This window comes from Mastomys coucha, unplaced genomic scaffold, assembly GCF_008632895.1.
Source record: "Mastomys coucha isolate ucsf_1 unplaced genomic scaffold, UCSF_Mcou_1 pScaffold7, whole genome shotgun sequence".
Lineage (NCBI taxonomy): Eukaryota > Metazoa > Chordata > Mammalia > Rodentia > Muridae > Mastomys > Mastomys coucha.
In genome coordinates, this window is record NW_022196913.1 from 59,148,769 (window position 1) to 59,176,542 (window position 27,774).

Below are 27,774 nucleotides of genomic sequence, written 5' to 3' on the forward strand. Positions count from 1 at the left end.
ATCCCCCTTTATCATGTACAGAACACTGAAATAGAGCATCCCCTCTCAACACAGAACAGCAGGCCCTGGCTCTCTGTAAGCTCCCCACAGAACATGAACGATGGCCTCCAAACGGTTCCCTCCCCTCCAGGTGGTGGTGGAGCACGCCTTTAATCCCAGTACTTGGAGGCAGAGGCAGGTAGATCTCTGTGAGTTCAAGGCCAACCTAGTTTACACAGAGTTCTAGGACAGTTAAGGCTATTAGAGAGAATAATATTCTCTCTCAAAAAATTACAAAACAAAACGAGCGTTCCTTCTTCAGAAGAAGCGGGGCAGAGGAAAAGACAGACAGTACACATGTAAAACCTGATTCCACTGAACGTAGCCAGCATCACTGAAACTCTACATCCCTTGCCTTACAGCCTGGGTTTGGTATCATTGGTCCAGTAGACCTAGGTCTGGGGGCATGCACCACTCAGTCTACCTCCATCTTCTTACTCTGCAAAGAATCAATGAAGGCTTGCCATTCCGTTGGGTAAAAGCGCTTATAGACATTGATCTTATTCCGAATCTGTTTTGGGGTGTCTTGATAGTAATTCTTTTCATCCCGGGCCATGGCCTGTAAAGGAAGGACAACATGTGGAGGGCTACACAGGCAGAAGTTCAAATCCAAATCTGAGCTTTGCCTAAATGGAGTATGCCACTTCCAATCTATCTTCGGGATCCAGCTCTCTCACCTCAAAAGCCATCACACGGCTGGAGAGCTGCTTCAGTGGTCAAAAGCACTGACTGCTCTTAGAGAGGACCCAAAACAGTTCATAGCTGTCTATAACTCCAGTCCTATGGGATCCAATAACCTCTCCTGATCCACACAAGCACCACACACATGCAGCGCACATACACATGGGTACCAGGCACACATGCAGCAAATAAACATGGGCACCAGGCACACATGCAGCACACATACATGGGTACCAGGCACACATGCAGCGCACATACACATGGGGGCAGTAGTCTCTGCAGACAACCTGGTCCTGGTGGAGCGAGAGGTCTGGAACTCCGGAGACCCCATGGGTGGTGATTTCTGCCTGCATTGGACGGAAGGTGTTTGACCATGCCTCCTGGGTCCATGGCTCCTGTTTCAGTCTACAGCCCCCCACAGCACCTCCAGAGCCACCCCCGCAGCAGAGGTATATGATATTGGTCACCTATTAGCAGCACCAAGCCTTCTTAGATGCAAATAAAGATTCCCCAAGCTCTCAGCCCAAACCATTGGGAAATACCTGCTGTTGAAATCTGAATCACCCCAAAAACTGTGTATAAATCCTATCCAGGGAATTAAAGGTGTGCAAAAGATCTCTGAGCCTTTTGTTCTAGGAGTGAGAGGTCCACTCGGCCTGAAGCTGTGCCGCATTCCTCACTGGCTAGTCGTCCTCACTGGCTAGTCCGCCTCTAGTCTGCCCAGCCCAACCCAACTCAGTGCAGGGTAGTGTGGAGCAACTGAGTGGCCTGGAAGACACACAGAGACAGAGGTCTCTGCAGCGGCCATAGCAATTTCTCCTCCCCACCCGTGCTCCCGTCCCTTCGCAGGAGCTCTAGCGCCAGGTTGGGAAGCCGCACAGGTACCAGGCACACATATAGCGCACATACACATACTCACAGGCAAAACACAAACATAAAAACATCTTTAAGAAATGGGATGCCTTCCTAGACTTTTTCTTCTCCTGTTTCCCATCGACTGCAGATCAGGATTCGACAGTCCAATGAGTTTCCACAAGCCCTTGTTCCTCCTGGAGAGCAGAACTCACCTTATAGTCCTCCCCGTGATTCTCCACCATGTACTGAACATAGTCGATGAGATCCCGAGACAACGTGTTTCCTTTCTTCTCTGGGAGGCTGGCTTCTGCCTCCAGTTCTGGGGGAAAAGAAGCCAGGAAGTGGAATGAGGCTTTCCTGTTTGCATTTTTTGCGCTGCCCGAGTGCCTATCCATCCATTCCCAGGACACCAGAGCTGCTGTACAGCAGCACCTGCCCAAGTCCAAAGCCGGAGCTCACATCCTCAGGCCCTAGAATGCCAAATCCCCAAATCCTGCCTCCTACCCATCAGAGTGGCAACTCCTGAAAACCAACTCTCAAGTTCTAATTTAAAATGAAAAACACTATGCTTACCAATTTTACTTAATGCCACACCCAGGGGCAGCAAGGTAGAAAGTTGAATTCCTGTCCAGTTCCACTACCAACAGAAAGTCTCTTCTTGGTGTATTATGCCAGCATTTGAAATGGGCTCAACACTAGAGCTATGAGGTTAGACCAAGGTACAGCACTGCTACATGTGAAGGGAGAATGCAGACCATGGACCCAGTCATTGTCATACTTTTTTTTGGTTTTTCGAGACAGGGTTTCTCTGTGTAGCCCTGGCTGTCCTGGAACTCACTCTGTAGACCAGGCTGGCCTCGAACTCAGAAATCCGCCTGCCTCTGCCTCCCAAGTGCTGGGATTAAAGGCGTGCATTGTTATAATTTTAAGAGCACTGACTGCTCTTCCAGAGGTCCTGAGTTCAATATATGAGCAACTATATGGTGACTCACAACCTTCTGTACTGGGATCCGATGCCCTCTTCTGGAGTGTCTGAAGACAGCAACAGTGTACTCACACATAAATAAAGTCTTTAAAAAATCTATTTGAAACAGGTAGGAAGTACCATCACTGAGGAGGCAAGATGATCTCAAGTCCAGGGCTAGCCTTAGCTATATTACAAGACACTGTTCAAACAAAGCACACAAGTAAAAGAAGAATAAAAGGCAGACAGAGTTCGAATACTGCTCAGTAGCAGAGCAATGCTTCATGGCATGAACAAGAATTCAGTCTCCTGAGCCGGGCAGTGGTGGCGCACACCTTTAATCCCAGCACTTGGGAGGCAGAGGCAGGCGAGTTTCTGAGTTCGAGGCCAGCCTGGTCTACAGAGTGAGTGCCAGGACAGCCAAGGCTACACAGAGAAACCCTGTCTCGAAAAACAAAACAAAAAAAAAGAATTGAGTCTATAGGACAACAAGGAGAGTAAATGCCAGGCAAATGGGCAAACCACAGAAGCCAAAGCTGAGCTAGGTGTGAGGAACTAAAGTCTCTGACCTGGTGGTTAGAGGGTTGCAGCTTTGCAAATCAAAGTGCAGGGCTGGCATTATGTAGCAGTGTGAATGTATGTACCCAACATACTTGTACTTTTTTTTTCCGAGACAGGGTTTCCTCTGTGTAGCCCTGGCTGTCCTTGAACTCAGTCTGTAGACCAGGCTGTCCCTGAACTCAGAGATCTACCTGCCTCTGCCTCCCAAGTGCTCAGATCAAAGGCGTGCGCCACCACTGCCCAGCCAGAACTGTACATTTTAAAAGGGCCAAGAAGGTAAATTTTAAGTAATTCTTTTAGCTAAAATTTAAATCTAAAAAAAAAAAAATTGTTGCAGGGCATGGTGCTTTTAACACCAGAATTTAAGAGACAGAGGTAGGTGGATCTTTGTGAGTTCAAGGACAGCCAGGGCAACATGGACTATGTCTAGAAAAAAAAACCAAAATCAAGCAAACAAACAAAACATAATTATCTTACCACCTTAAGTATATGTGGCTTTGCATATATACAGAAGGGTGTAGGAATTCTTTTCTCCCCACATTGAACGGTCAAAAGTTCTAATGTGAACCAGCCACATACAGGGCTCAAATAATTTCATGTCAAGCAACTGTCTATTCAAGAGATGTGAAAAAATAAAATCACCTGAATGGAGATATGGCTAAAAGGTTGAGTGTACGCTTAGCATTCAAGAGGCCCAGGGTTCAATTCCCAACACACAAAAAATAACAACAAACCTACAACAGGTAGGGAAAGGGTAGGTAAGAATTCGACAATATTCTCTTTCCTGCAGGGTGTGTGCCACTCTCCATAGCAGGAACACACAGGGACAAACTAAATGACAGGGCAAGCTAGCAAATCATGAGAAACTGGGCACAAGCCTAAGGCTTTATGCTTTCTTCTTTCAGACCCCTGGTTCTGTCTTTTATGAGTGTCTCTCTTTTACCTTAATTCAGACATTTAAATCTCATCAGTTTAGCTGGAAAACACCTCAGCTAGGACTACTTGTGATCCCTGGACTGCTTTGTTTCTCTCTCTGAATCTTGGCCTCTCTGGCTGCAGAGTGAAGAGCCTGAGTGCCCTTTCTACCCGTGAGAAAGGCTGCCTAGGAGAACACAGCCCACACTCACCATTTACCACATAGGGCTTCCGGACAAGATCCCTGGGTCTCTCCTCCGTGTCCACCTCCATGGCCTTTACCTGTAAAGAACGGGTTTGAGACCCATAGACAAGCACCTCTGATCAGAGTCTGGCCAGGCTTAAGGAAGGACATTCCCCCTTGAAACACAACTAGGCTTAGTATCAGAAAATCCCTGCCCAAGGTCAAGCAGAACTAGATCACACCACACAGGGCATGTTCATGCCCACACTCACAAGTCACACCACACACAGTATGCTCATGTTCACATTCACATATCACACCCACAATATTATTTTTAACAAGCAGTTCATCTTTCTGCAACTATCTATGCCTCCCTTACTCTGCTGTGTAACAACACCGCAAAACCGTGCGCATGAAGAGTGCTTTATAAGTTACAGGGAGCCAGGTCAGATATCTTCTCCATGGAAAGGACTTACCTGACAGTGCTTAGTTATAGTTTTACGTTTGCTTAAAAAGCTCTTGGGCCATTTTCCTCTGGCAAGAGGAATAGCGAGAAACTTGCCTAAGGTCAATGGAACAAATTCACTCAGCAAGCCCATTCATTAGGTTAACTAACATCTTACCAATCCTGGGAGTTTAGTAGAGAACAAAACATAAGATCACATTAAGAGACTAAGAGGCACATTCAACATACAGATATGCATATCTGATAAATAACATACAGATAAATAATATATCATCATGTAGTTACAACTACTATGAATTAAAGTAGGAAAACCCTGCCTCAAAAAACCAAAAAAAATTTTAAAAAGGAACGAGGCTAGAGGTTGAAGTGGGTGCTGTTTTTGAAAGCTTCAAGGGGTGGTCTAGAACGGATTATTGGTAAGTAACTAGATGTCACAGGTGATAACCAAAGGCAGTATAGAAAACAAACCCCGGCTGGGCAGTGGTGGTGCACGCCTTTAATCCCAGCACTTGGGAGGCAGAGGCAGGCGAATTTCTGAGTTCGAGGCCAGCCTGGTCTACAGAGTGAGTTCCAGGACAGCCAGGACTGTCTCGAAAAACCAAAAAAAAAAAAAAAAAGAAAGAAAAAAAAGAAAACAAACCTCAAGCTCTGGGGAGTCAAGGATAGAAAAGGATACGTTCTAGAAAACTCCACCGACCCGAGAAGAAATGGTAAGCAGAGGAAGGGGTCGTTAAAGGGCTTTGACCAGAATTAGTGCAAGCAAAATGACTTCATCACAAATATGGGAAGGGTGTGTGTGAGAGATCAAATTCTGAAACTCTGCTCAGTGAAGGAAGGTCAGGTTGGGGAAGGAAAATAAGGAAGGGTTAGTGTGGAGATGGGGAAAGTGCCTGAACCTTGCATCAGTACCTTCCTTTTACGGAGGGGAACCGCCTTGTTGGGGTCCGTGGCCAAGCCCATCTCCGCCAGGTTCTGCCGCACGGATTTGGTGTGGTCCCAGGCATGTCGGATGTGGGAGCTAATGGCAAAGAAAGAGAGAGAAAGAGATTCTGTCACCTCACGGTCGATCCCAGCCGAGGCCCCACCTCCAAACTGGCTCCTCACCACTCGATCCGTGGCGCTGCCTTCCGACGAGCATTCCGGTTCAGACGCTTTCGGTTGACATTGTAACCGAACTTCTGCCTCCGAGTTTTTCCCTTAGCCTTGGGCATCTCGCAAACTGCCGCACCAGCTGCCCAAACTCCGAACCACGCTCTCAGAGCCGCGTGTTAAAACTCTCAGGCTCCCAGTGCGCGCAGGGATTCTTGGGAAATGTAGTTTTAGTAGTAGTACCTCCACATTCATTTAATACAACTCCCAGAAAGCAACGGGCAATGGCGCCTGCGTACTACACTCAGCAGTCTATTTCCCCGCCCCGTGGTGACCTCATCAGAAGGCGGGGTCCGGCGTCCGGATTTTTTTGTCCTACCTGTGTCTGTACTGTTGGGTATGGCGGCTCCCCGTCCTGTGAGTCCAGAGGCGCCTTTTGATCCGTCCAAGGCCCCGGTTATTGAGGGCTTCAGCCCCACTGTCTACACCAATCCAGAGGGCTTCAAGGAAAAGTTTATTCGCAAGACCCGTGAGAACCCAATGGTGCCTATAGGTAAGTGTGTGCTGTAGGAACGGAAGACCGAGAGGACAGCGGTTTCGTAGGGGAAGGAAATGGGGGAGGACCAAGTAAATCTGGGGTTTGGGAAGGGGAGCGGACCAGAGGTGTGACGAAAGGACGGTGCGGGATGACTGGAACGAAACGGCAGGCGTTGCGGGGCTTGGGGCTAGATGAAGCGGACACTAGAACAACCCACTCCCGCCCTCCTGTTGTGGCTCTGGGAAAGCAGGGTGGGCTACGTCCTCAAGGGACCTGCAGGATCCAACCTGTTGCCTCCCGTGTGTGTTGTCCTCTCCCCAGGCTGTCTGGGTACGGCGGCTGCCCTCACCTATGGCCTTTACTGCTTCCACCGCGGCCAGAGCCACCGATCCCAAATAATGATGCGCACCCGAATCGCTGCCCAGGGTTTCACGGTCGTAGCCATCTTGTTGGGGTTAGCGGCATCCGCTATGAAGTCTCGACCCTAAGTGTGTGGCCGGGTCTTGAAAGCTCCATGGAAATCATTACAAAACTCAGGAACAACAAACAGCTCTGTGAGACGTGCACCCTCTGTTTCTGACAGGCCCTTATTGTCATTTGGGTGAGGAAGTGGCCGATTTTGTGACTTATTTGCGCCTCCACCGCCCCCTTCCAAATCCCAGGTTCGTTTCAGTTGGGTTGCATGCTTCTATTTGTGATGCCTCCCCTTAATTACTTAATAAAAGCTTATTACACTTATATGTGATGAATTATTTCTTAATCTCATTCCTACGATCAAAACCATGATTTTTTTCCTTTAAGTTTTTAGGAGGGAACAGGCTGTGTTGGTAGGCTTAGCCTTTAAAAACCTGCAAGGGCTGGGCGGTGGCGGCCCACACCTTTAACCCCAGCACTTGGGAGGCAGAGGCAAGCGGATTTCTTTCTTTCTTTCTTTCTTTCTTTTTTGTTTTGTTTTTTTCGAGACAGAGTTTCTCTGTGTAGCCCTGGCTGTCCTGGAACTCACTCTGTAGACCAGGCTGGCCTCGAACTCAGAGGTTCACCTGCCTCTGCTTCCCAAGCGCTGGGATTAAAGGCATGTGCCACCACCGTCCAGCAAGGCAGGCAGATTTCTGAGTTCCAGGCCAGCCTGGTCTACAGAGTGAGTTCCAGGACAGCCAGGGCTACACAGAGAAACTCTGTCTCCAAAAGCAAAAAAACAAAACAAAACAAACAAAAAAAATCAGCTAGGTCTGATAATGCATGCCTATAGCCTTAACTGTTGTGAAGGTTGGGGGAGACAAATCTTGCCTGTGCATGGCTTCAAGAGTTCAAGATCACTCTGTAGAGTAACTTAAACCCTGTATCATTTAAAATGGCCTGAGGGTACCGCTCAGCGGCACAGGACAAGATCTTTGTGAGGCCCGAGGTTTATTCTGCAGTTGTGAAAGAGGAACACAGAGCCTAATGCTATCCAAACTTTCCTTGTCACTGTCAAGTTACTTGGGGCACTAGTTAGTAGAGATTCACAAATGCTCCTTCTTGGGATTCTAGTTCAGTGAGCTGTTTGGTGTAATAGGGGGAAGTTTGCCAGCAATTTCCAAGTTTCTGTAGCCTTTAGATGAGGCCTGTCACGGTCCTGTTGTGATTCAGGATGTTCAAACCCATACCACCACCATTCTTTGACTACTTCTCTTACTACAGTGCAGCCTCCTCTGAGACCCTCCACTCTGCTGACCATTCCAGCTTTTGGCACAAGTCTCAAGCGCATTGGTGATCTGTGGTCACTGTGTTGCCTGAGGAACCGACTCCTGCCATGGGTCCCCCTGTCCCTCTGAACACCTCCTGAAGGAAAGAAAGTAAAGATACATTTCTTGAGCCCTGACATGTTTTAGGTCTCGGAGTGGAAGGTCCGTGACTAGAGCCAGGTGTTTGTATCTTTATCTTGATCTTAACCACGGGAAGCATATTGCCAGTGTGGAACACTGCATTGTGAAACCCACAGGATGCAAGAACAGGGCATAAAGAGCTGAAGATGGTGCCATATTTAAAGGTAATGTCCACCGCTAGTGTTATGATACCCACCCCCTAAAATACATTTAAGACTTGAGTTCCAACTCCTAATTCTTTAGGCCTTATTTGGCAATAGGGACTTTACAGCCATGACCATCAATAGTTAAAATACAGTCTTTAAGGTGGGCTTTAATCCAGTAAGACCCATATCTATTTTTTTTTTTTTAATTTATGAGTGTTCTCTCTGTCTCTTTCTCTTTCCCTCTCCCCCCTCCCTGTGTATGTATACCCCAATGCCAGAAGAGGGCATCAGATCCCATTACAGATGGTTTTAAGCCACCATGTGGTTGCTGGGCATTGATCTCAGGACCTCTGGAAGAGCAGCCAGTGCTCTTAACCACTGAGCCATCTAGCCCCTCGTATCTATATTTAAAAAAAGAATATTGGACACAAAAATCATATATGGAAAGAAGCTGAAAGCAGCCAGCCATGTGAGGATGTCGGCAGAACTGGGGAGCCTGTGTCTGCAAACCAAGGGATCCTGAGCTACCAGAAGCTACGAGAGGCACAGGTCCTGCTTAGCGTCTCCCGGGGGCGCGGCCTGGCCGCTCCCAGATTTGGGACTTTAGCCTCCAGAACTGAGACAACAGATTTCTGATGCTCTAAGGCAGTCAGGTTTCTCGGTCCTTTTTTTTTTTTTTTTTTTTTTGGTTTTTTGAGACAGGGTTTCTCTGTGTAGCCCTGGCTGTCCTGGAACTCACTCTGTAGACCAGGCTGGCCTCGAACTCAGAAATCTTCCTGCCTCTGCCTCCCAAGTGCTGGGATTAAAGGTGTGTACCACCACCACCCGGCTCTCAGTACTTTTTAATGGCAATCTTAGGGAGCTAATACTGTTGGCATTTATCCAAATCTTTTCAAACACCATGTAGATCATAATGGCTTAAATGTCCTGTTTTATGGCCTCTGCTGAAGGGGAAGAAGGTGTGGTCACTGTTGCTTATCCTAAGTCCACAGGGGCGAATAGCTGAAGAGGGAAGCACATCTGTATTGAAGCAGGTCTACACGTCTTAGAGGGCGCTGGTAACTCTCAAGGTAGAAGGCTGGGCAGATGCCATATTCACCATCCTTACTCAGGCCTAGACACAGCCTTAGAGCATGCTGGCAGCACTTCCTTTCTACACAAAAGCCAGTTCTGTTTGGGGAGCCTTAGATTTCTCAGCTCTGTATGAGGACAGCAGAGGCCCTGCCTTCAGACTGGTTAAAGAATCAGAGAGAGCAAGGTTGCAGACCTGTCCTGTGGAAGTTTGCCTTTCTCCTGGAGGGCAGACACAGACAGCTTGGAGTTCATGCTTCCAGCTGCAAGCTCCTGGGCTCCCAAGAGTGCATCCTCAACCTTTTAAGGACATGAAGCTAGGAAAGTTCTATGTGATCCCTGACACCAGGTGCAGCTTCCAGAGAAATGAGGATACTAATAAATAAGTGTAAAAAGAGTTAACACACCCTTTAAGCCAAGAAAAATACATCAGGAAGGACAGTCACAACCAAGTGGGCTGACAGGAGCCATGAGGGGCTGGGACAGGGGGCCAGGAAGGAGTGGGGAAGGGTGAAAGGGGTAAGGGTCCCACTTCCCAGCTCCCAGAGACTCAGAGGAACAGAACAGGCTGTGTGTGTGGCAGCTGCCAGAGGAAGTTCCACCCTGGCTGAAACAGCTGCTCCTCTGCCCCAGCAAGGCCCATGTGCTCCGCGGCCATTGTCATGATGGGCACCTAGCGGGACAGTGGTGTCTGCTTCAGGGACATGAGCACCGAGCGCAGGCGGGACACATCTTTGCACTGCTTGCTGCTCTTCGGATTGAAGTCACACAGCTGGGCTACCTTCTCCCACTCTGTGCCTGGGGTCTCCTCCTTGGATTCTTTCACAAAAGCCTCTTCCGATGCCCTGAAGGTGGAGAGAGAAGAGGTTTTCATGGTTGTCTTCTCCTGAGTCACTCAAGTCTGTGGTTTGCAGCCTACTCTGGGACACGAGCCAGAAGTCTCCCCATCCCTGTGCCCTAGAGTTCAGCCACCAGGAACAGCCTTGGCATAAGAAACCTAGGCCTAAGTGTGGAAGTCGTCTAGACTCAGGGCTTTGAAATGTAATGTTGCCTCTTCCCGAGAGGCTTTCTCACCGGCTCATGGCTATTGCTTTGTGTTTGAGCCTGTGGTTCACGATGTAGCCCAAGTTGGTCTTGAACTCTTGAGCTCAGGAGATCTTGTCTCAGCCTCCCCAGTTCTGAGATCTTGTGTGTACCCCTGCACTTAGCTAGCTTGTTGCTTGTCATTTAGTTCCTAGAGTAGGCGTTATTTCCTCAGAAAGACCTTCGCAGTCTGGGTATTCTGTTTGTCTGTTTGTTTGTTTAAAGCATAGCCAGTGTTGACCTTGAACTCCCGAGCCTGCTGAGATCACAAGTGTGTGCCATCACACCTGGCTCACTCAGATATATAAAGACTACCAGCTTTATTTCTGTCCCGTTCCTTCTTTTTTTCATTACTAGGGATTGAAGGAACCCAGGCTGCAGACACGATGTACTCAGTCTACAACTGAGCAGTCTCTCCATACCTACCTCTCATATTTTCAATACCTCCAAGACCCTGATCGAGAGGATACTGACTAACCACCTAATCAACTTTATAATGGATGTGGAATTTTCCACATCTCAAGCATATCTGACTACAGAAGCCTTCTGAGCCCAGAACAGTTCTGTCTGGATGGAGCCACAGCTCGGGAAAGGCTCTATTGGAAGCTTTGCTTCAGTTGGAATCATATTAGGATAAAATCTGGGGCTGCTTCTTCTCCCGGAGTCTGCTTTGATGGTATTGAGTACTGGGTATTTCTCTCTGTGTATGCCAGGCAAGAACTCTACCACACTTCAAAATTCTTGGTTGACAGTTTTAAAAGCCACCAACTTAGAGTGCCTAGCCATAAATGGGGCGTCTGTAACATACACCAGGATTCAGTGACCAGAGTGGAAAAGGGGCAGAAAAGTTTTCAAGAGCCAGAGGTCAGGAGGGGTGGCAAGCAGCAGCAGCTTCTGGACTTGACAGGACACTTGTGTAATGAACACACGGTAGCTGTGCTTACCTGCACAGGAGCAAAGCAGCCAACAGTCTGGAGTATGGAGGGAGGGAAAGTCGGCTTTCTGTAAGGGTATGGCTCCTGATAGGTCCACACTGAGGAGTTTGTGAACAGCACAGACTGACTCAGTTATTTGGGAGGGAGGAAAAGGGATCCAACGTTGGGGAGCAGTTGGGAGGTGGGTCAGAGAGCTCTCCAAGTGATCTCAGTGTGCTGTGCACTGGAACTGGCCTGGGCTCAATGGTGGGATCCACCATCATGATCTTCCCTTTCTGGTGTGTGCTCAGCTAGCCTGGGAGGTGAGAAGCATGGCTTCCACTCTTCTGAGCTGGGCCTCTGTCCTGAGCGTCCAGTGTGGTGACAGCTCTGTGCTGTGAGGGTTAGTAAGTGTGGATGAAGGGCTTTATCCTTGCAGCTGCCTGTCTGGGTGAAGAGGTTCCCCCTCTGCCTTTACTGCTGAGCCATGCCCAACATCATGGGCATCACCATGGAGCTTGTCAGAACAGCCTGAGCCTCACCTCGGTCCTGCGGAACCAGAATCTGCTTTGCTCCCTTGCAATGCGCAGGCAGATGGAAGGCTGAGAAGTCTTGAGTCCAAGTCTTTCTCCTTCTGAGCCTTCTTGGGTTCTCTGGACCATTTCCTTGGGTCCAGTAGGAACACTGGCCCCAGTAGTATCCTACAGCACCTACACCAGCCAGATGTCTCTCTTCCCTGTTAGATGTCTCCATGACTGCCGACTGCCTTGAGGGTCAAATCTAAGCTCCTCAGCTTGGCACAGAGAGTCCAGCTCCCAAGTGGAGGCCTCCCAGCATTGGCCTCCACTCATCCCCACAAACCTAGCCAGTCAGTTCTCTCCGGGCCTCTGCCCCAGCTGCTTCTCCCACCTAGAGTGTCCTTGTCAACTCTGGCTACCTGGCAAATTCATTTTTAACTCTTAAAGTGTAACTGAGGGTCATGAGTCTCTGAAGCATGCATGCACTGGCTTCCCAGCGGAGACTGTGGCTTCCAGAGTTCATGATGCATCCCAACACATGAGCAACCTGCAGGGGGAAGGCTATCTGTCTCTTCTCTACATCTGACCAGTGACAGGGACAGGATAAGTACCAGCATATACCAGATGGGAGGAGGAGGGTGTGGGTGGAAGGAAAAGAAGGCTGCGCCCTGCCCTGTGTGTGTTAAGAGAGGGCGAGGGCAGAGGGCAGTAGAGGCTGCGGTAGTGTGGTTCAGCAAGCCCAGTTCCAGTGGGAGCGGTTAGGCAAGGTGTGACGCGAAGAAACTATACTCAAATCACTGCCTTCCTGTAACTTCTTCCCCACTACTGCTGTCCATAATGCACTGCCTGTCATCTGGGGCTGGCATGAGAGGAAACCTGACTGACATTCCAAAGCTGGAGCAGGCACCGTTCCAGCCAGACTCCAAACCCAGACACATGGGAGAGGAGCTGCTGTGCAGTGGGCAGGGGCTCAAGCCCAAGTAGGGGAGGGGCAAGGGTAGACTTAGAAAGACTCCTTGTTTATGCCTTCAGCACGCTGTGCCTGGTGTTTGCCCCACCACCACCACAAAAGACCACTTCATCTCACCTACCCCTCCCCAGGAGGCTTCTCAGGGGGAATGGGGATGCCCTGCCCTTTGCCCCTCCCACGTGAGGCTGGCTAGTGCATTCTTTCCTTCGCCCCAACTTGGGAGCTCTAACGGGCAAAGTTCCCTGCAGTTTGCTAGCAGGACAGAGATGAAAGGCAAGGGCTGATGCCCACACCAGTCCTGGAGCTCGCCTCCTGCTCTGGTCATTGCTCTGAGCCCAACCACATTCATTTATACCACACAGACAAGAGACTCTGAAAAGCCGCCGGGCTGTGGGCTGCCCTCCACGAGCTGCCCCTGCAGAGAGCAAAGGAGGCACGTACACATAGCCAATGGTATCAGCGTCTGGCTGCTGGTAGAACGCTTTGTCAGCGATCCTTGAGGAAAACCGTTAGGAGGAGGAGTTAGGTGGGGAAAGACAGACAGCAGGACAGGCAGGCACAGGGTTAAAGAGAGAGAGAGACAGTGTGTTAGTATCTCCAAGAGGAGATGTGTTAGGAAGTACAATTTAACATTAACAGTCACCCATAAGAGAGTAGGAAGGCCCGAGCCATCGATGGCCTCCCTACTGCTCACTGGAGTCTCGACCCCAAACCATTCCCTCTACGCTTTGACTCCCTGTAGAGCAGCACACCACATCCATTCCTGCCATGATGCTCCCAGGTCTAGGGTGTTCTCCCTTATACCAGCTCTTCTTTCCTAATGAACCATGGTCACCCCTCAACGACAAGTCCCTAACCCAATGGTTCTTAACCTTCCCAATGCTATCACTCCTTAATACAGTTCCTCATGCTGTGATGACCCCCCAACCATAAAATTATTTTCATTGCTACTTCATAACTGTAATCTTGCTACTGTTGTGAGTTGTAATGCAGAATTATCTGATATGTGATCCCCTGGGGTCGCAACCCGCAGGTTGAGAACCACTGCTCTAGACAATAGTTCTTCTCCAGCATGTACACTGCTTCTATGGTCTTCATGAAGCACAGGGCCCCACTGGATGCAAGTTTGGCTCTATGTGTGTGATTCTCACTGAACTCTGAGGATACAGAAGGTCCTCATGTGACGCTCTAAGCCGGGCTTAGCATGCAGCAGTTTGATTGCCTTTCCCTTCGAGGAAGATCTTGTATCTTGAAGGACACGGCATCCGAAGCAGGGCAGCATCCATTTCTACAATCGTGTTCTCTGGTTTGTACCCGTGCCTTGCTCTGCTTGTGTTTTGTGGGATCAGCTGCTCCCATGAAGTCCCTGCGGCTTAGATAGGACAGGCCCCCTAGCAACCCAGTGAATGGGACTTTTACCCTGGCTGGATCCTTTTGGAGCAAACCTTCCCCTGTCTACTGGGAGGGTCACACAGCCCAAGGCAACTCTGGTAGGAGCCACTAGATATTTGCTATTTTCCCTGAGCTTGACTGCATCATAGGGTAGAGTAGAGGCCTTATGCTGCTGTCCCTAGACAGGGGTATAAGACCAATGGTAGAGCCAGAACCGAATGAAGCAGAGCTGAGTGGCAGGGAGAGTAAATGCTGACTGACGTCACTTATGCCCCAATGCCACCATCCTGGCCTTTTTATCCACACAGGCCACTAGTGTCCCTTCATCCCTTAGTCACACTGGGTTGAAGTACCATCATTTGCCATTTCTTACAGAAATGGCATCAAATACTCAGGCTGACTCTTCACTCTCAGCCAGGCCTGTGCCCTCTCTGAGTTGCCGACAGAGGACTAAGGGCCCTGAAGAGTCTAAGTACACATAGGGCCTTAGTACCTATTCTTCTTCCTCCCGGTCATACCACAGAGAGAAGTAAGGGCTTAGGAGTGGGCATGCAATCAGGAACCCTAGGGTTCCAGCAGCCCCCCTCCCTGTGTCCTCATTGCATCATCTATTCAAAGGCAGCCCCCAGCCCCACTACCCCACCATGGCCTCCCATGGCTCCCTCCTCCATCTTCTCAGAGATGGCCTTGTGTTCTTATGATTATTCCCTTTGTGTTTTCATTATGTCCTCATGTCTTCCCTCAGCCTCCTTAGCTCCCCTCAGGTCCCCTGGCTTTCACTCACCTGTTGTTGATCTTGTTCTTCTCAACCTGTTCACTTTGGCGCTGGTTCCACTCCTCCAGGTCTTTTTTGGCCTTCTCCCGCCACTCCTGTTCAGTCACCTTCGAGGCAGCGTCTGTGAGCCCCGCAGGAGAATGAGTATAGCAACTTTTCTGTGGAGAACAGCTACCGCCACCCTGGCTGCTCCACCTCCGGCCTGAGACAGCAGGCCCAGGACCCACCCTTGGCCACACAGGCCTGCCTCAGCTGCTTAGACAAGATTCCAAGGCTGCCTCACTCTGTCCCACCCAGCAGGCACCAGAAGCCATCCCTACTGGAGTCACTCTCACCCAGCTCCTGCAGCCTCTTCTTCTGCTCCTCTCTCCACTTCCGGATGCTCTCAGGCTCCTGAGTCAACCTGTCTGCCTGGGCAATCGCAGCATAGCCATCGGCAGGCCCATTAGCCTCCTACAACAAGAGCACCATGTCTCACAGTGGCCCAGCGTGCCTGCAGTTGGGCTCTTCTTACTTGTACCAAGAGAGCCCTCAAACCAGGACACCCAGGCAGCCTTGACCCACACCAGCACCCAGCCCACCCCACACTACACCCTACCTTTACACTCAGTGTTCCCTTCTGCCAGCCACACTCTGCTCCCCATGCAGCCTCAGGCCAATCAACCTCTCAGGGCTTGACCATCATCCCAGCCAACTCCCTGACACTTCCTTTCTTTCTTTCTTTTTTTTTTTTTTTTTTTTTTTTTTTTTTTGGTTTTTCGAGACAGGGTTTCTCTGTGTAGCTCTGGCTGTCCTGGAACTCACTCTGTCTGGCCAGAGCTACACAGAGAAACCCTCACTCTGTCACCAGGCTGGCCTCGAACTCAGAAATCCGCCTGCCTCTGCCTCCCAAGTGCTGAGATTAAAGGCATGTGCCACCACTGCCTGGCTAAACTTGGACTCTAAAGCCATACAAACCCATTGCTGAAGCTGCCAGACGTGTGTGTGTTTTCCTCAGTGAAAATGATCATAGTAAGATGGTCTCTCAGAGCTGATGCTGGGATTTGATGCAACAGTATTTGTAAGGTATTTATTTCTTTGTATAGAGACAGGGCCTCACATAGTCCAAGATGGCCCAGAACTTGCTCCATATCTGAAGGTAGCCTTGAACTTCTGACTAACCTGCCTCCACCTCCAGAATGCGGCAACCAGGTGTGGGCCACTACGCCGGGGTTACATCCTGTTGTGTTCCGTTGCACTGATGATATCCAACGTGCATGCTTAGCAAGCCACTCTTCCAGCTGAGCTACATTCTCAACCCTGAGACAGAAGAGTGCCCACCACAGGATGGCCGATAGCTCAGTGGGTGGGACTAGAATTATCATTCTTTTTCTTTAAGTGTATTTCTCCATTTGTGTTTGCCAGAGAGGACCTGACCGTGGGAGCCGGAGGACAACCTGGGGAGTGGGTTCTCTCCTTCCCTTTGCAGGTTCTGGGGGTGAACTCAAGTCTTGAGGCTTAGCAATAAGTATCTTCACTGCTTTTCCATCTCACCAGCCCATCACCATCAGTTCTCATTCCCTTTGTACAGAAGGAACACTGAGACCACGAAAGATGGGCAGACGTAGTGGGTGGGGTTCAGCTCTGGTGACAGAGTTGATAGGGACAGAAATGTTGGGGGTTGTATACCTAGATCAGTGTGGATGGCACACCTTTGGTCTGAGAGACCCTTTCTCTCTGAAGGATGGGAGTACAGGCCCTGCTACCATGCCTGGCAGCTTCACTCTGCCTTCCACATTCCTGTGGGCATAGACCCCATAGGGCTCCTACTTCAGTGTGCCCGGCTTCCTTCCTCCAGCCACTGAAATCTTCACCATAGGCCTTCGAAGTTTCTACTGCTGAGCCACACCACAATCTGAATACGTGCCCATTTTATTAAAGTAACTTGAATTCTTGGGCTTTTATATCTTCAGGGGTGCTGGAACTGATCCCACCTGGATCCCAGGGGACACCACATTTTATTTATTTATTGTCCTCAGAGGGCCTGTTGCTGAACAGGCTTACCTGTTTACATGGTTACTTTCTGTCTCCCACCCAGCCACCCCCAGCCCTCTAGCTGCCTAAGACAGTTTGTTCCATAAAACCAGAGACTGACTGCCGCCACACAGCATCCAGAGCAGGAGGGCCAAGACGAGGGAGGCTGTATTGAGGCTAGAGATGTAACTCCATGGGACAGGGTATCCCTACCTGTCATAAGACTCTGGGTTCAAGTACAACCCAAGGGACAAGGAGAAGGAAGAGGAGTGAGAGGAAGAGATAACTTATTAAATCCATAAGTGTGGAGGTCATGGACAGGGATAGACAGCCTGTCTTCTGGCTGCTTGAGATGGGGAGTCCCTCAGAGGTGAGGGTCACAGCTGATAGGTATAGTATATAGGTACAGACCAGGTAAGAGGCCAGACCAAAAAAATGACATGGCCAAGCCGGGGGTGGGGGTGGTGGGGGTGGTGGCACAAGCCTTTAATCCCAGCACTTGGGAGGTAGAGGCAGGCAGATTTCTGAGTTTGAGGCCAGCCTGGTCTGCTCCAGGAAACCCTGTCTTGAAAAACCAAAAAAACCAACCAACCAACCAACCAACCAAAAAAAAAAAAAAAAAAAAAAAAAAAACCATGGCCATTCTTGCCTGGGAGCAGAGAACAGCAAATGGTGAGAGAAAGGCATTATACACCAAGATCCAGCAAGCTACAGGACCAAACAGGCCAGGTGCCTTTGGGAAACTCTTAGGTCCAGAGGTCCTAACAGATGTAGGAGGGAGTGGAGGCAAGAGGCACTGGAGAAACATCCCCGAGCAGGCAGCCCTCTAGCAGAGCACTTGCTAGTAAATGCATGTCTTTGATCTTTACAATTCCACTCAGAAGGTTTTATTGCCCTTGTTTGATAGGTAAGGGGACCCTAGTTCCAAAGTGCCACAGTCACCCTTGGAAAGCCAGTGACAGAGTTCAGCCAGGTTCAGACTGAATAGCTGGGTGTGAACGCAAGCAGGGACTTCCCTGCCACAGAACAGCTAACAGGAACACTGCATGATTCCTGCACTGCCCCTGTGATGGGTCTGAATCCAGGGCCTTAGGCATGCTAGACAAACACTACCCCCCAGCCGCAGTCCCAGGCCCCAGCCTGGCTGCTGCTAAGTGACCTCAAGATTAAAGACTATATCCCTCAGGGTCCCTGTCTCCCCCAGCCCTCCACACACACCTCTCTCCTGCCTCCAGGACACTCCTAAGCTCACTTAGTGCACAAGTCAGTAATGTAAAATGTATAAGGCTGTCATGGTTACAGAGTGCTTTTCCCAACAATCCCCGCTCCCCCACCTCCACCCCCCACCCCCGTGGGAACAACAGGGCAGGGCCCTGAATCCCCATTTTACAAATGAGAGGCCAGGCTTAGAAAGGTTAAATTACTAAATCAAGGTCATCAGCAGGGAAAAGCCAGAAAATGAAGCCTCAGTCCTCCGCTGCCCAAGGTCTGGGCATGATTCCTCCGCTGCCCAAGGTCTGGGCATGAAGCATGGGCAACCCTTGGAGCAGTTCCACTACACATCCAGGGCACATGAGGCTCAGGATTGCAAGGCACTTCCCGCCCCTGGAAGTAGACACAATCTGTCCCAAGCTCAGAGTATAAAGTAGTCTACCTAAGCTAGGACCACCTCCTACACCACATGAGAGGCCGCTGATACGCTATGGTTGGGAGTTACACTAGGCAATCCTATGTCTGTGGCCTCTTGGGGCTTTTTATTTTTTTAAAGATTTATTTATTTATTTATTATATGTAAGTACACTATAGCTGTCTCAGACACACCAGAAGAGGGCGTCAGATCTCCTTCAGGATGGTTGTGAGCCACCATGTGGTTGTGGGGTTTGAACTCAGGACCTTCGGAAGACCGATCAGTGCTCTCAACCACTGAGCCATCTCCACAGCCCCATCTTGGAGCTTTGATGCCATATCCCTCTAGGCCGCAGACTCCATAAGGCCTCGGGATGAACCCTGACCCAGCTGTCTTAGCTTCTGTGCCTTTACGCGTGCTATCCCCTCAGCCAGGGCCAGCCATGCCTCCCGAGAGCAGCTTTGAACCCACTTCCGGGGGCACTTCCCCACGTTGGGCTCCAGGCTTCCAGCTCCTGTGTAACTAGAACAGCTAGTAAAATCTCCTTGAACAAAATGGGGATAATAAAAGAAACTGTGATGGGTGTTGGGAGGATTAAGTAGGGTAATCCCCGTAAAGCCCTCAGTCGTTTTCAGACACAAAAAGAACTCAAGCTGTTAGAGTTTTTTTTGTTTTGGGGGTTTTTTTTGTTTGTTTGTTTTTAAGGGCCTCAAAATGAAAATGTGCCCCATGCTAGCCTTGAACTTATGACCCTCCTGTCTCAGCATTACCCTCAAATCTAAGCTCCTGGGCTATACCGATTTCTTTCCAGGTTTCCTGGGCCATCCCAGAACTCCACTAGAAGTAAATTCTGGGGACAAACACTCCATTGGCTTTGCCTTCACACCCACCACCGCAGCACAGGCCTGGCCCCCAAATAATGCAGGTTGAGAAATGAATGAACAAACGGCTGGTTATAAAGCTAGGGGAGGGCCCAGGAAAGGCGCTGGACACTGTATCCGAGGGGCCTGGCTTACGGTGCCTGTTCTGCCACGCACCAGGTGATGGCTGTTGAGAAAAACCCCTGCCCTGGGCAACCCTGATTTCAAACTTGCGAAATGACAGCATCCTGCTCAGGGCATCTAATAAGGCTCACATAATGAATGCGACAGCCATGAGATCTCCCCACAGCCCACGCATGTTAAAAAGCATGGCTACTGCGGCTCACTGTCACCGGGTGCTTAGGGTCCTCACCACCAGAAAGCTGGAGACATCGGGGTTGCTGGCAGGCAGGGCCTGAGAATCACCTCATTGGCTTCTCTCCAGGTTACTTTGGATTTCTATTTCTGCTCCTGCCAGTAAGCGTCAGGTACACACGGAGGCTCATCCATGTCTATTTAAGCATCCTAGGTAGGGGGGTGGGGTCATTTCCAGAAGGTGTAGCAGCCCAGGGCTAGAGTGGCCATACTAGTAGCCAAAGAAGTGCTCAGAACTCCTCCAAAGTAGCACTGATGAAAGGGCTGGGTATGGCCAGGAGCAAAAAACAAGAGGCCACAGGCAGGCCAGCTGACCCTCACCCAGCCTCCTGTCCCCCTCTTTTGAGGGATGTCTCTGTTGGGCCCCACTCCCAAAGCTGAATTTTCATGCTGGCCAAGTGCATGCTAAAACTTCATGGCCCGTATCGTATATCCGCCTTCAGGATTGAGCAGCTCAGGCTAAGCTGGGCTGAGCTGTGGATTCCTCTAAGGAGCTCACAGGAGGAGGAGAAGTGCAAAGGGAGTGGGGCTGGGGGGGGGGCAGAAAGGAAATGAGTTCTGCAGGGTCCCCCCCAGCAGCCACAAGAGCTGGAATGGGTGCTCTTAGGCTTAACCTCCTGCTATGCTAGGGATAGGTTTGTAGTCGGTGACCACCTCAACTACTGGAAAAGCCTGAGCCAAAGGCTCTACCCCGCGTGCTGGATGTGATGAGCTTGCACAGGCCAAGGCATCTATCCTGGAAGGTGCATGCCACACACCACTCGCTCTGCTTATCCTACAGAGAGTTTTCTGGGTCCAGCAGCAGAGCAAAGTGTAGGCAGGGCAGGCAGGCAGGAGATTTGCAGCTAAGTCAAATAAACCGTCTCTTCTGTGACCTTCCCTAGCCCTGGAGAATTCTAGGGCAGCAAGGGTGTGGCGTGATTCACAGATCAACATGCCTCGGGGCATTGTGACCACAGAGAATAAGAGTTACTTATGGGGCTGGCGAGATGGCTCAGTGGGTAAGAGCACTGGCTGCTCTTCTGAAGGTCCTGAGTTCAAATCCCAGCAACCACATGGTGGCTCACAACCACTCGTAGAGAGATCTGACGCCCTCTTCTGGTGCGTCTAAAGACAGCTACAGTGTACTTACATATAATGATAAATAAATCTTAAAAAAAATAAAAAAAGAATTACTCCTGAGACTGCACTCTTCACACCCGCTAATGGGCAGTGATACTGAAGGAGGCAGCAACGGGCCAGGAGAGCCAAATTGTTCAAGTGAGAAAAACTCCATCTGTGAATTTCTTCAATATATGTTAAAATCTCAAGCTTCTCCTCAACTGAGAAGTGACAGTATGTGACTCAGGATGTTCTAGATGATCTTGCAGTTCCAAGTGCTGCTCCAGCATAGCCACTGCAGAACAGAGACCTTTTGAGCCATGAAGGTCTTTGTGGGTGTTCCTGGAGCCCAGAAACAGCCTGAGCAAAGTCCTAAGAGCATGAGAATGACGCTTGCTCCTTAGCTCCGCTATACCCAGCTGGACACGAAGCTGCCAGGATCCTAGGGAGAGACTTTTCTAACTCATTGTCTGTTGAGTCATTTTCAAGAAATGGGGCTAGGCCAGTTTTCCTGTGTTAGGAGGAGCCCATCCCACTTACATAAGAAAGTATTGTTTATTCTCCCAGGATCCAAGAGGCCAACTCCTCCACGGGGTGGGGCTCAGGAGATCCAGAAGCTGCAGGCCCCAACAACAGCCGTGTCTTACCTGCCCAAGTTGAACATAAAGCTCCCGTAGTAGAGGCCCAGCCCCACCTAGACATCCATGGTTCTCCGTGTGGGGCTTGGGGATGCCATTGGTGTGTGTGCTCTCTCAGTCTGTGTGTTTTGTTTTGTTCTGTTTCTGTGGTCCTCCCCTGAGCCCCATTCCCAGCTGGTCTTTCCCTTCCCATCCATACTGCACCAGCCCCTGTGGTGGAAAGAGGAAGCCAGGATGTCGTACTTTCAGGACCAACCACTGTTGATAACTGGAATGCCTTTTCCAAATATTTTGTGCAAACACCAAAAATAAAAATAATGGCACATCATTCATTCTGCAAGTTGCTTTAATAAGGGCATGCATGCCTACAGAGACAGGAAGCTCCGATCGCCCTTGGAACAGTTGACCTAGGCCTCTGATTCTGAATATGTAAGTTATTTCTAGTTGGTCTGCTGTGACAAACCATCCTGCAGAGAATCTGGGTACCCTTTCTCAGTTATTTGCTTAGGGGAGATTCCACATGTAATCTCCTGATCAAAGAGCCTACCCAGTTAAAGTACCCACGGGGGTGGGAGATGGCCAGTCAGGCCAGCCTCCCACCAGAGGCACCTACCCCAGCACAGCTCTAGTTCCCTCCATCCCACGCCACTCCTTCCTGAAGCTAGGTACTCCTGAGGACACCCTGAGCGACTCCTCAGTCAGTCCCTGTCTCCCGCACATGACAAGAAAACGGTCAGTGTAGCCAACGTGATCCCTAGATGACCTCCAGTGGAGAAACAAGCCTCTGAGCCTGAGACAGTCTGCCCCACCTCTGCTTACCTGAAACACGTCTCCATTGACGGTAGTCCCCATGTCCTCTGAGCCAGCTGGGAAGAGCAAGGAGACGGTTTCACTCACAGTTCCGCTTACACACAACGATCCTATTTTTGCTTCCTGAGCAGACCTGTGCATACACCCATAGGTATACTGACACCTGCCGCCCTCCCACACCCCCCATGTATATAATATATAATGGGTATAAAAACAAGGAGGCTCTTGTTCCCATGTGCGCTCACTGTCATCCCTAATATTTGCCACAGCCCTATGATGAAACTATTAGTGACCCATTTTACAGATTCTCAAGCAGAGGCTCAGAAGGCTACTGTGATTGCTCTAGATCACCTGGTAGTACACCGTCCCTTACAGACCTGAAGTTAAGCGTGGAGCTGGGACCTGGTAAGTAGACAGGGGTACTGTGAGTTTAGGGAGAGGCCACCAGGGATGAGGAGGAGAGGGGTCTGTCTCTGCATGTCCTGCTGGAACCTTGAGCAACCACTCTGCCTGGACAAACAGGCCTCAGAGCTCCCCCTGGGCAACACTTGGCCTATTTTTTCTCTCTGTGCCCCTCCCAGGATGTCATGTTGGCTCACAGCGACTCCTCACAATCCCTTCATCCAATATCCAGTTAGCCACAAAGGACCTTCTGCTGCAACAGCGACCTTCACAGTCGCCTTCCCCTCACGCCAATACCCAGCCCAGCCTGTGCCCTCGCCATCTCAAACCTACACTCCTGCTTTGGTTGTCTGTGCTGCTAGTGGCAAGCTAGAGCATCATGGCTAGAGCCACGCCCATGCATGGGGCCTGGGCCTCTCTACAAGTTTAGTCACTAGATACTGAATAAACAAATTAATTTTTTTTATTAGTGTGTAAGTTACCTCCTACAGGGAACCTTAGCCTGCTTTCTCTACTTCCCTAGACACTAAAAGAAAGTATTGTCTCTGGGATACGCCAAAAACACTACACAGGGTGTCCCACTCTCTTGTACAGTGACTGGGCATGCCCAGGGCGTGTACTCCTTACTAGACTCTGGGTGCTTATTTTTTCCCAACTAAGGGCTCCTGCATAGAACGGACGAGCAGAGACAGTTCGCCAAATGAGAGCTGAATTGCTCTTTGGGGCTCATTGTAATTGGCAAGGGCTCTCTGAGACTGTCATGTCCCCTAGCTGTGAGTCACAGCAGACCTTATGTGGTCACCACAGACAGACAATTCGCCCTGTATGGGATGGACTAGCCTCTGAGGAACAACACTACTGGCCTAAGCCTGACAGGATTCAGTGGGGCCAACCAACCCCATGTCAGTCATGTGTCACTGATATAAATTATAACTAACTTATTTGCCGTCAAGCAGTGATTAATCGTGATCTACTATGACAGCTCTCACCTCACCCCCTCTGGTAGGGTTTCTACAGTACAGGTGGCTCGCTCTCTAAATGAAGGTGATCCAAAAAGGGTATGGCCACCTTCCTTAGAGGGGCTTCTTTGGGGGCATCCTCTCTACCTAGCCTTTCCTCACCAGGGTCCATTCCGGATGCTCTGTACCTATGGGAACAGCCTTTTGGGGACATTGCACTACCTCTCTTTAACCTGACCCTGCCTCCAGCAGAACCCTCGTTGACAAGGCCACATGGATTTCCTGTTGCCCACCCAGGCCTCCAGAAGAATGGAGCACTGGTAGCCTCTTTGGGACTGCATACACACCCACTCTCTGAATTATCAGCCTGTATCTCATGGGGCTCTTGCACATTTATAATTCTGAGTCTACTACAGAGCCCACAGAACAAATACAGCAAAGCAAACAAGGAGTCTAGAGGATAAGCTTTTTGGTGTGTGGCCTCCTCGTGAGCTTTCTAAGGCCAGCAGGGGCAATAGGATTACACAGAGCTGGCCCGTAAGTCACAGTCAAGCCAAGAGCCCGGAGAACGGGTGTGAAAGCATAGAGCACTTGGGCACTGCCCAAGGCTGATGAATGGAAACAAAGTGTCCATGGCTCAGGCCGGCTGCAGATCTGTCCAGAGAGAAAGCTCAGTGGGGTTCCGGTTCAGGCCTACGCCAGACACAGCTTTCCCCAGCCCCCAAGAGCCAGCCGCAGTGAACGCTGCACGAGAGCTGCTAGCAGAAGACCTCACTGTCTAGGGAGGTGACTCAGAGGTGTGCATTGGCGGCTGCTGTTAGAACCAGCTTCCTTCCAGCTCCCAGAAGGCCAGGCGGTTCACCTCAGACCACCCAGGCTCCTACCATTCTCTGCAAGGCAGAGGAGGAAGATAGGTACCTCCCACTGTCTAGGCTTAGGAGAATCAGGTCCGATCTATTTATGCCTGAACACCTGCTGAGCCCCCCTCCTGAAGCATCTCCTCGTTCCCCAAAGTGCCACTCAGAAGGGCAGCTGGGTACCTGCAACATCAAATGTCCGAGTCCGGGAGACTCTGAGAGGGCCATGCCCCTGGCAGCTCCCTCAAGGGTTATCACCACTGTCTCTCTCCTGGTTATCTCGTATCTAGGGCCAGTCAGTGCCCTACCCACCCAGACAGTAAGCCCCTAGGAAGGACTACAACTTGTAAAGCCACAGGCTCGGATGGCTCTCCTCAGCCGGAACTGCATCTGACTTTCTCCTGAGTTTTCTAACAACTTGGGACCTCCTAGTGAGGGAAAAGACTGTTCTCAAGGGGAGACCGTGGACAAGTGAGTTCCACGCAGGAACCTAGGCGGTTCCCAGGGACAATGAAGGGCCCGGGCGGAGAGCTGCTATTTCAGACCTCCATGGCTGGCTTGGATAGGCCCCTGCTTGCTTGCTTCTCCTTGCTGTATCCAATCATCCCCTAAGGAACCAGCACAGCTGCCTTGGAAGATCAGAGCTAGGAGGCCTAAAATCAAGCCCCAGGCCTATCTATCACTCATGGCTGTGTGGCCCTAGGCAAGATATTCAAACTCCAGTTTTTTCTTTTTTTATTATTATTATTACTATTTACATTTTATTTACTTGTGTGTGTTTGTGTGTGGCGCACAGCACACATGTAGGTGAGGTCAGAGGACAGTTTGTGGGAGTGAGTTCTCTCTACCACGAGGGTTCCAGGAACGGAGCTCAGGTGCCATCACACTGGGCTGATTAAATTTATTCGACAAGCCGTCCTGAGAACCTCTCAAAGTCTAGTTTCATGTATGTTACAAAAGGGTTATTACACTTCTTCATCAGAGTTCATTCATTCAACTGATTGGCCATACATACGGTTTCTTCCTTCTGTGTTCCCAGTGGCCATGGCAACACAGTAAAATGCTGAATGAAAGAAAGATGAATGTCTGCATACAATATTTATTTCCAACAGGACCATTAAACCTCTTTAACATGACACCAAAAAAATAAGAAACAAGATCTATTAGGAGGGTCACCAGGAAGGTCCATGTTTTTACTAAATAAATATTTAAATGTTTATAAGAAATTGTTCCTCGGGGCAGAAGTATCAATGGTAAACATAACAATGCAGGAAACAGGCCCTGAACCCTTATGTCTGAAGCCACGCATGTCCTGGGCCACCTTTGTAAATCCACTAAACAAACAGTTAAAAACAGGAAGGGTACAGCTCACGGCCATTTGTGCCCCTGTCCTGACTTAGTGTCAGGCCCATGAAAGACTGTGCGGTCTGGACAGGAAGAACTCAGCGTCCGACAGACAGAAGGGGGTTAATTCTTTATTGCTACTTCCTAGCTGTTTTAATAGTAGACCCTTTGAGGCCAGTCCTGAAATGGGTCCAATAACGTGTATGAAATTATTACATGTAATTAACATTGTCTCCCGGACTGCTGCAGGACGGCAGGTGGTCCCCAGGGATGAGCTGCAAGTTCTCCCAGCGCCCCCCTGCTTCCCTGCAGAATGGAACGCTAAGCCCTGGGTCAGGAGGGGAGGACTGTGCCCGCCCCACACCTGTACCACTTAGCTAGGACACTGGGACAGCCTCAGAACTGAGCAGGGGGAGGGTTCCAGAGCCAGACGCTGGAGGAGCTGGCCTGGGGATGAAATGTCATGACTAAATTCTTGTCCCCGGAGTCAGCAGATCCAGTCTCAGAGCAGGCTTCAACTCATTTCCCGGCTCCTCCCTCTTTCCCCAGGCCTCACAGATACACACAGTGCCCCCCACCCCCCGGGGTACTCTCGGTCACCCAGCATAGTCGGGCTCAGACTACTGCAGGGACCCAGGCCCGGTGTGACCGAGACTGGGCCGCCCGCTCCCGGCGGTGGCCTCAGCGCCCCCGTTCCAGGCCGCTGCGCTGACTCACCCCCGCTCGCGAGTCCCGGCTGCGCAGAGGCCACCTGGCTGGCGGCAGGTGCTCCGAAACCCGGGTCATTCTCGATGCCAGCAATCTCGCTCTCCTGCTGGGCCAGGAAGGCGGCCGCCGGGTCCTCGTCGGCGGCCTCGGGGGCCCCGCTCTCCGACGACGAGAAGAAGCCGAAGTCCTCAGCCATCTTCCCCGCGTGGCTGCTGTCACCTCCCTCCCGCGCCCGCGGCCCGCACTTCCCGTCACCCGCCGGGTTTGCCTGTCACTGCGGCTGCAGCGGCTGCAGCGGCGGCGGCGGCGGCGGCGGGAGGAGTCGCGGCGGGAATGTGGTGACGTCAGCGGCCGAGGGCGGGGCCCGCGGAGCTGGGTGGCCGCCCCGTCCTCGGTTCGAGTCCCCGCAGCCCACCTCCAGCGCCGGGTCCATTCGCCGAAAAGTTTCTCTCCCAGAGCCGATCTTATGAGCTGCCTGATAGGAGCGTCCTCTTCCTGCGTGGGAGGAGGGAGCTGAGGCTGGGAAAGGCTTGAGTATCCGGTGCACGCAGCCGAGCCTGGTTCTCTCGGCCCAGGACTGCGTGGTAGCATCCCGCCGCCCTATCTGTGTGATGATCCCCTGAAATCAGGGACGGTTCCTCTTTCTCTGTGTCTGGTGACATTGATGTTCACGAAAGCAACTGACCGATTGTTTTGTCTCTGGATTTGAGCTCTTTCTTTAGTTATTCAGATTAAAGTGACTCGTGACTCTGAGTTCTTTTTTTTTTTTTTTTCTTTTTCTTTTGGTTTTTCGAGACAGGGTTTCTCTGTATAGCCCTGACTGTCCTGGAACTCACTCTGTAGACCAGGCTGGCCTCGAACTCAGAAATCCCCTGTTTCTGCCTCCTAAGGGCTGGGATTAAAGGCAGGCTCCACCACCGCCCGGCGACTCATAGTTCTTAAGGCAGAATGTCAACACGTGGAGTCTGCCATTTTCTTTAGTAATTAATAGATGTATTGAGACAGCAGATTGAATGCCATGCCTAAAACTCTCATTGCAATCATTTTCGCTTTT

The 27,774-nt window shown here is 50.5% G+C and overlaps 3 protein-coding genes across 4 annotated transcripts; 1 reads left to right on the forward strand and 2 right to left on the reverse strand.

The window, feature by feature from the left end:
* On the reverse strand, positions 1-5,987 carry Nop16 (NOP16 nucleolar protein). The gene is made up of 5 exons (XM_031359193.1): positions 5,770-5,987; positions 5,575-5,683; positions 4,228-4,297; positions 1,788-1,894; positions 1-598 (listed from the first exon to the last, which is right to left on the reverse strand). The coding sequence occupies exons 1-5, from the start codon at positions 5,874-5,876 to the stop codon at positions 455-457; spliced, it is 537 nt and encodes a 178-aa protein (XP_031215053.1). The 5' UTR covers positions 5,877-5,987; the 3' UTR covers positions 1-454.
* Positions 5,924-7,032, forward strand: Higd2a (HIG1 hypoxia inducible domain family member 2A). The gene is made up of 2 exons (XM_031359194.1): positions 5,924-6,307; positions 6,614-7,032. The coding sequence occupies exons 1-2, from the start codon at positions 6,154-6,156 to the stop codon at positions 6,778-6,780; spliced, it is 321 nt and encodes a 106-aa protein (XP_031215054.1). The 5' UTR covers positions 5,924-6,153; the 3' UTR covers positions 6,781-7,032.
* A 2,097-nt stretch (positions 7,033-9,129) lies between these two features.
* Positions 9,130-27,118, reverse strand: Cltb (clathrin light chain B). 2 transcript variants are annotated; one of them, XM_031358990.1, is made up of 6 exons: positions 26,730-27,118; positions 22,460-22,506; positions 15,362-15,479; positions 15,036-15,147; positions 13,301-13,354; positions 9,130-10,219 (listed from the first exon to the last, which is right to left on the reverse strand). In XM_031358990.1, exons 1-6 carry the CDS (start codon positions 26,914-26,916, stop codon positions 10,048-10,050), a joined length of 690 nt encoding a protein of 229 aa, XP_031214850.1. In that variant the 5' UTR covers positions 26,917-27,118; the 3' UTR covers positions 9,130-10,047. The 2 variants fall into 2 exon arrangements, with proteins under 2 accessions (XP_031214850.1, XP_031214851.1); XM_031358991.1 differs by lacking the exon at positions 13,301-13,354 and having other exon boundaries at positions 26,730-27,077.
* Between the last annotated feature and the right edge of the window lie 656 nt (positions 27,119-27,774).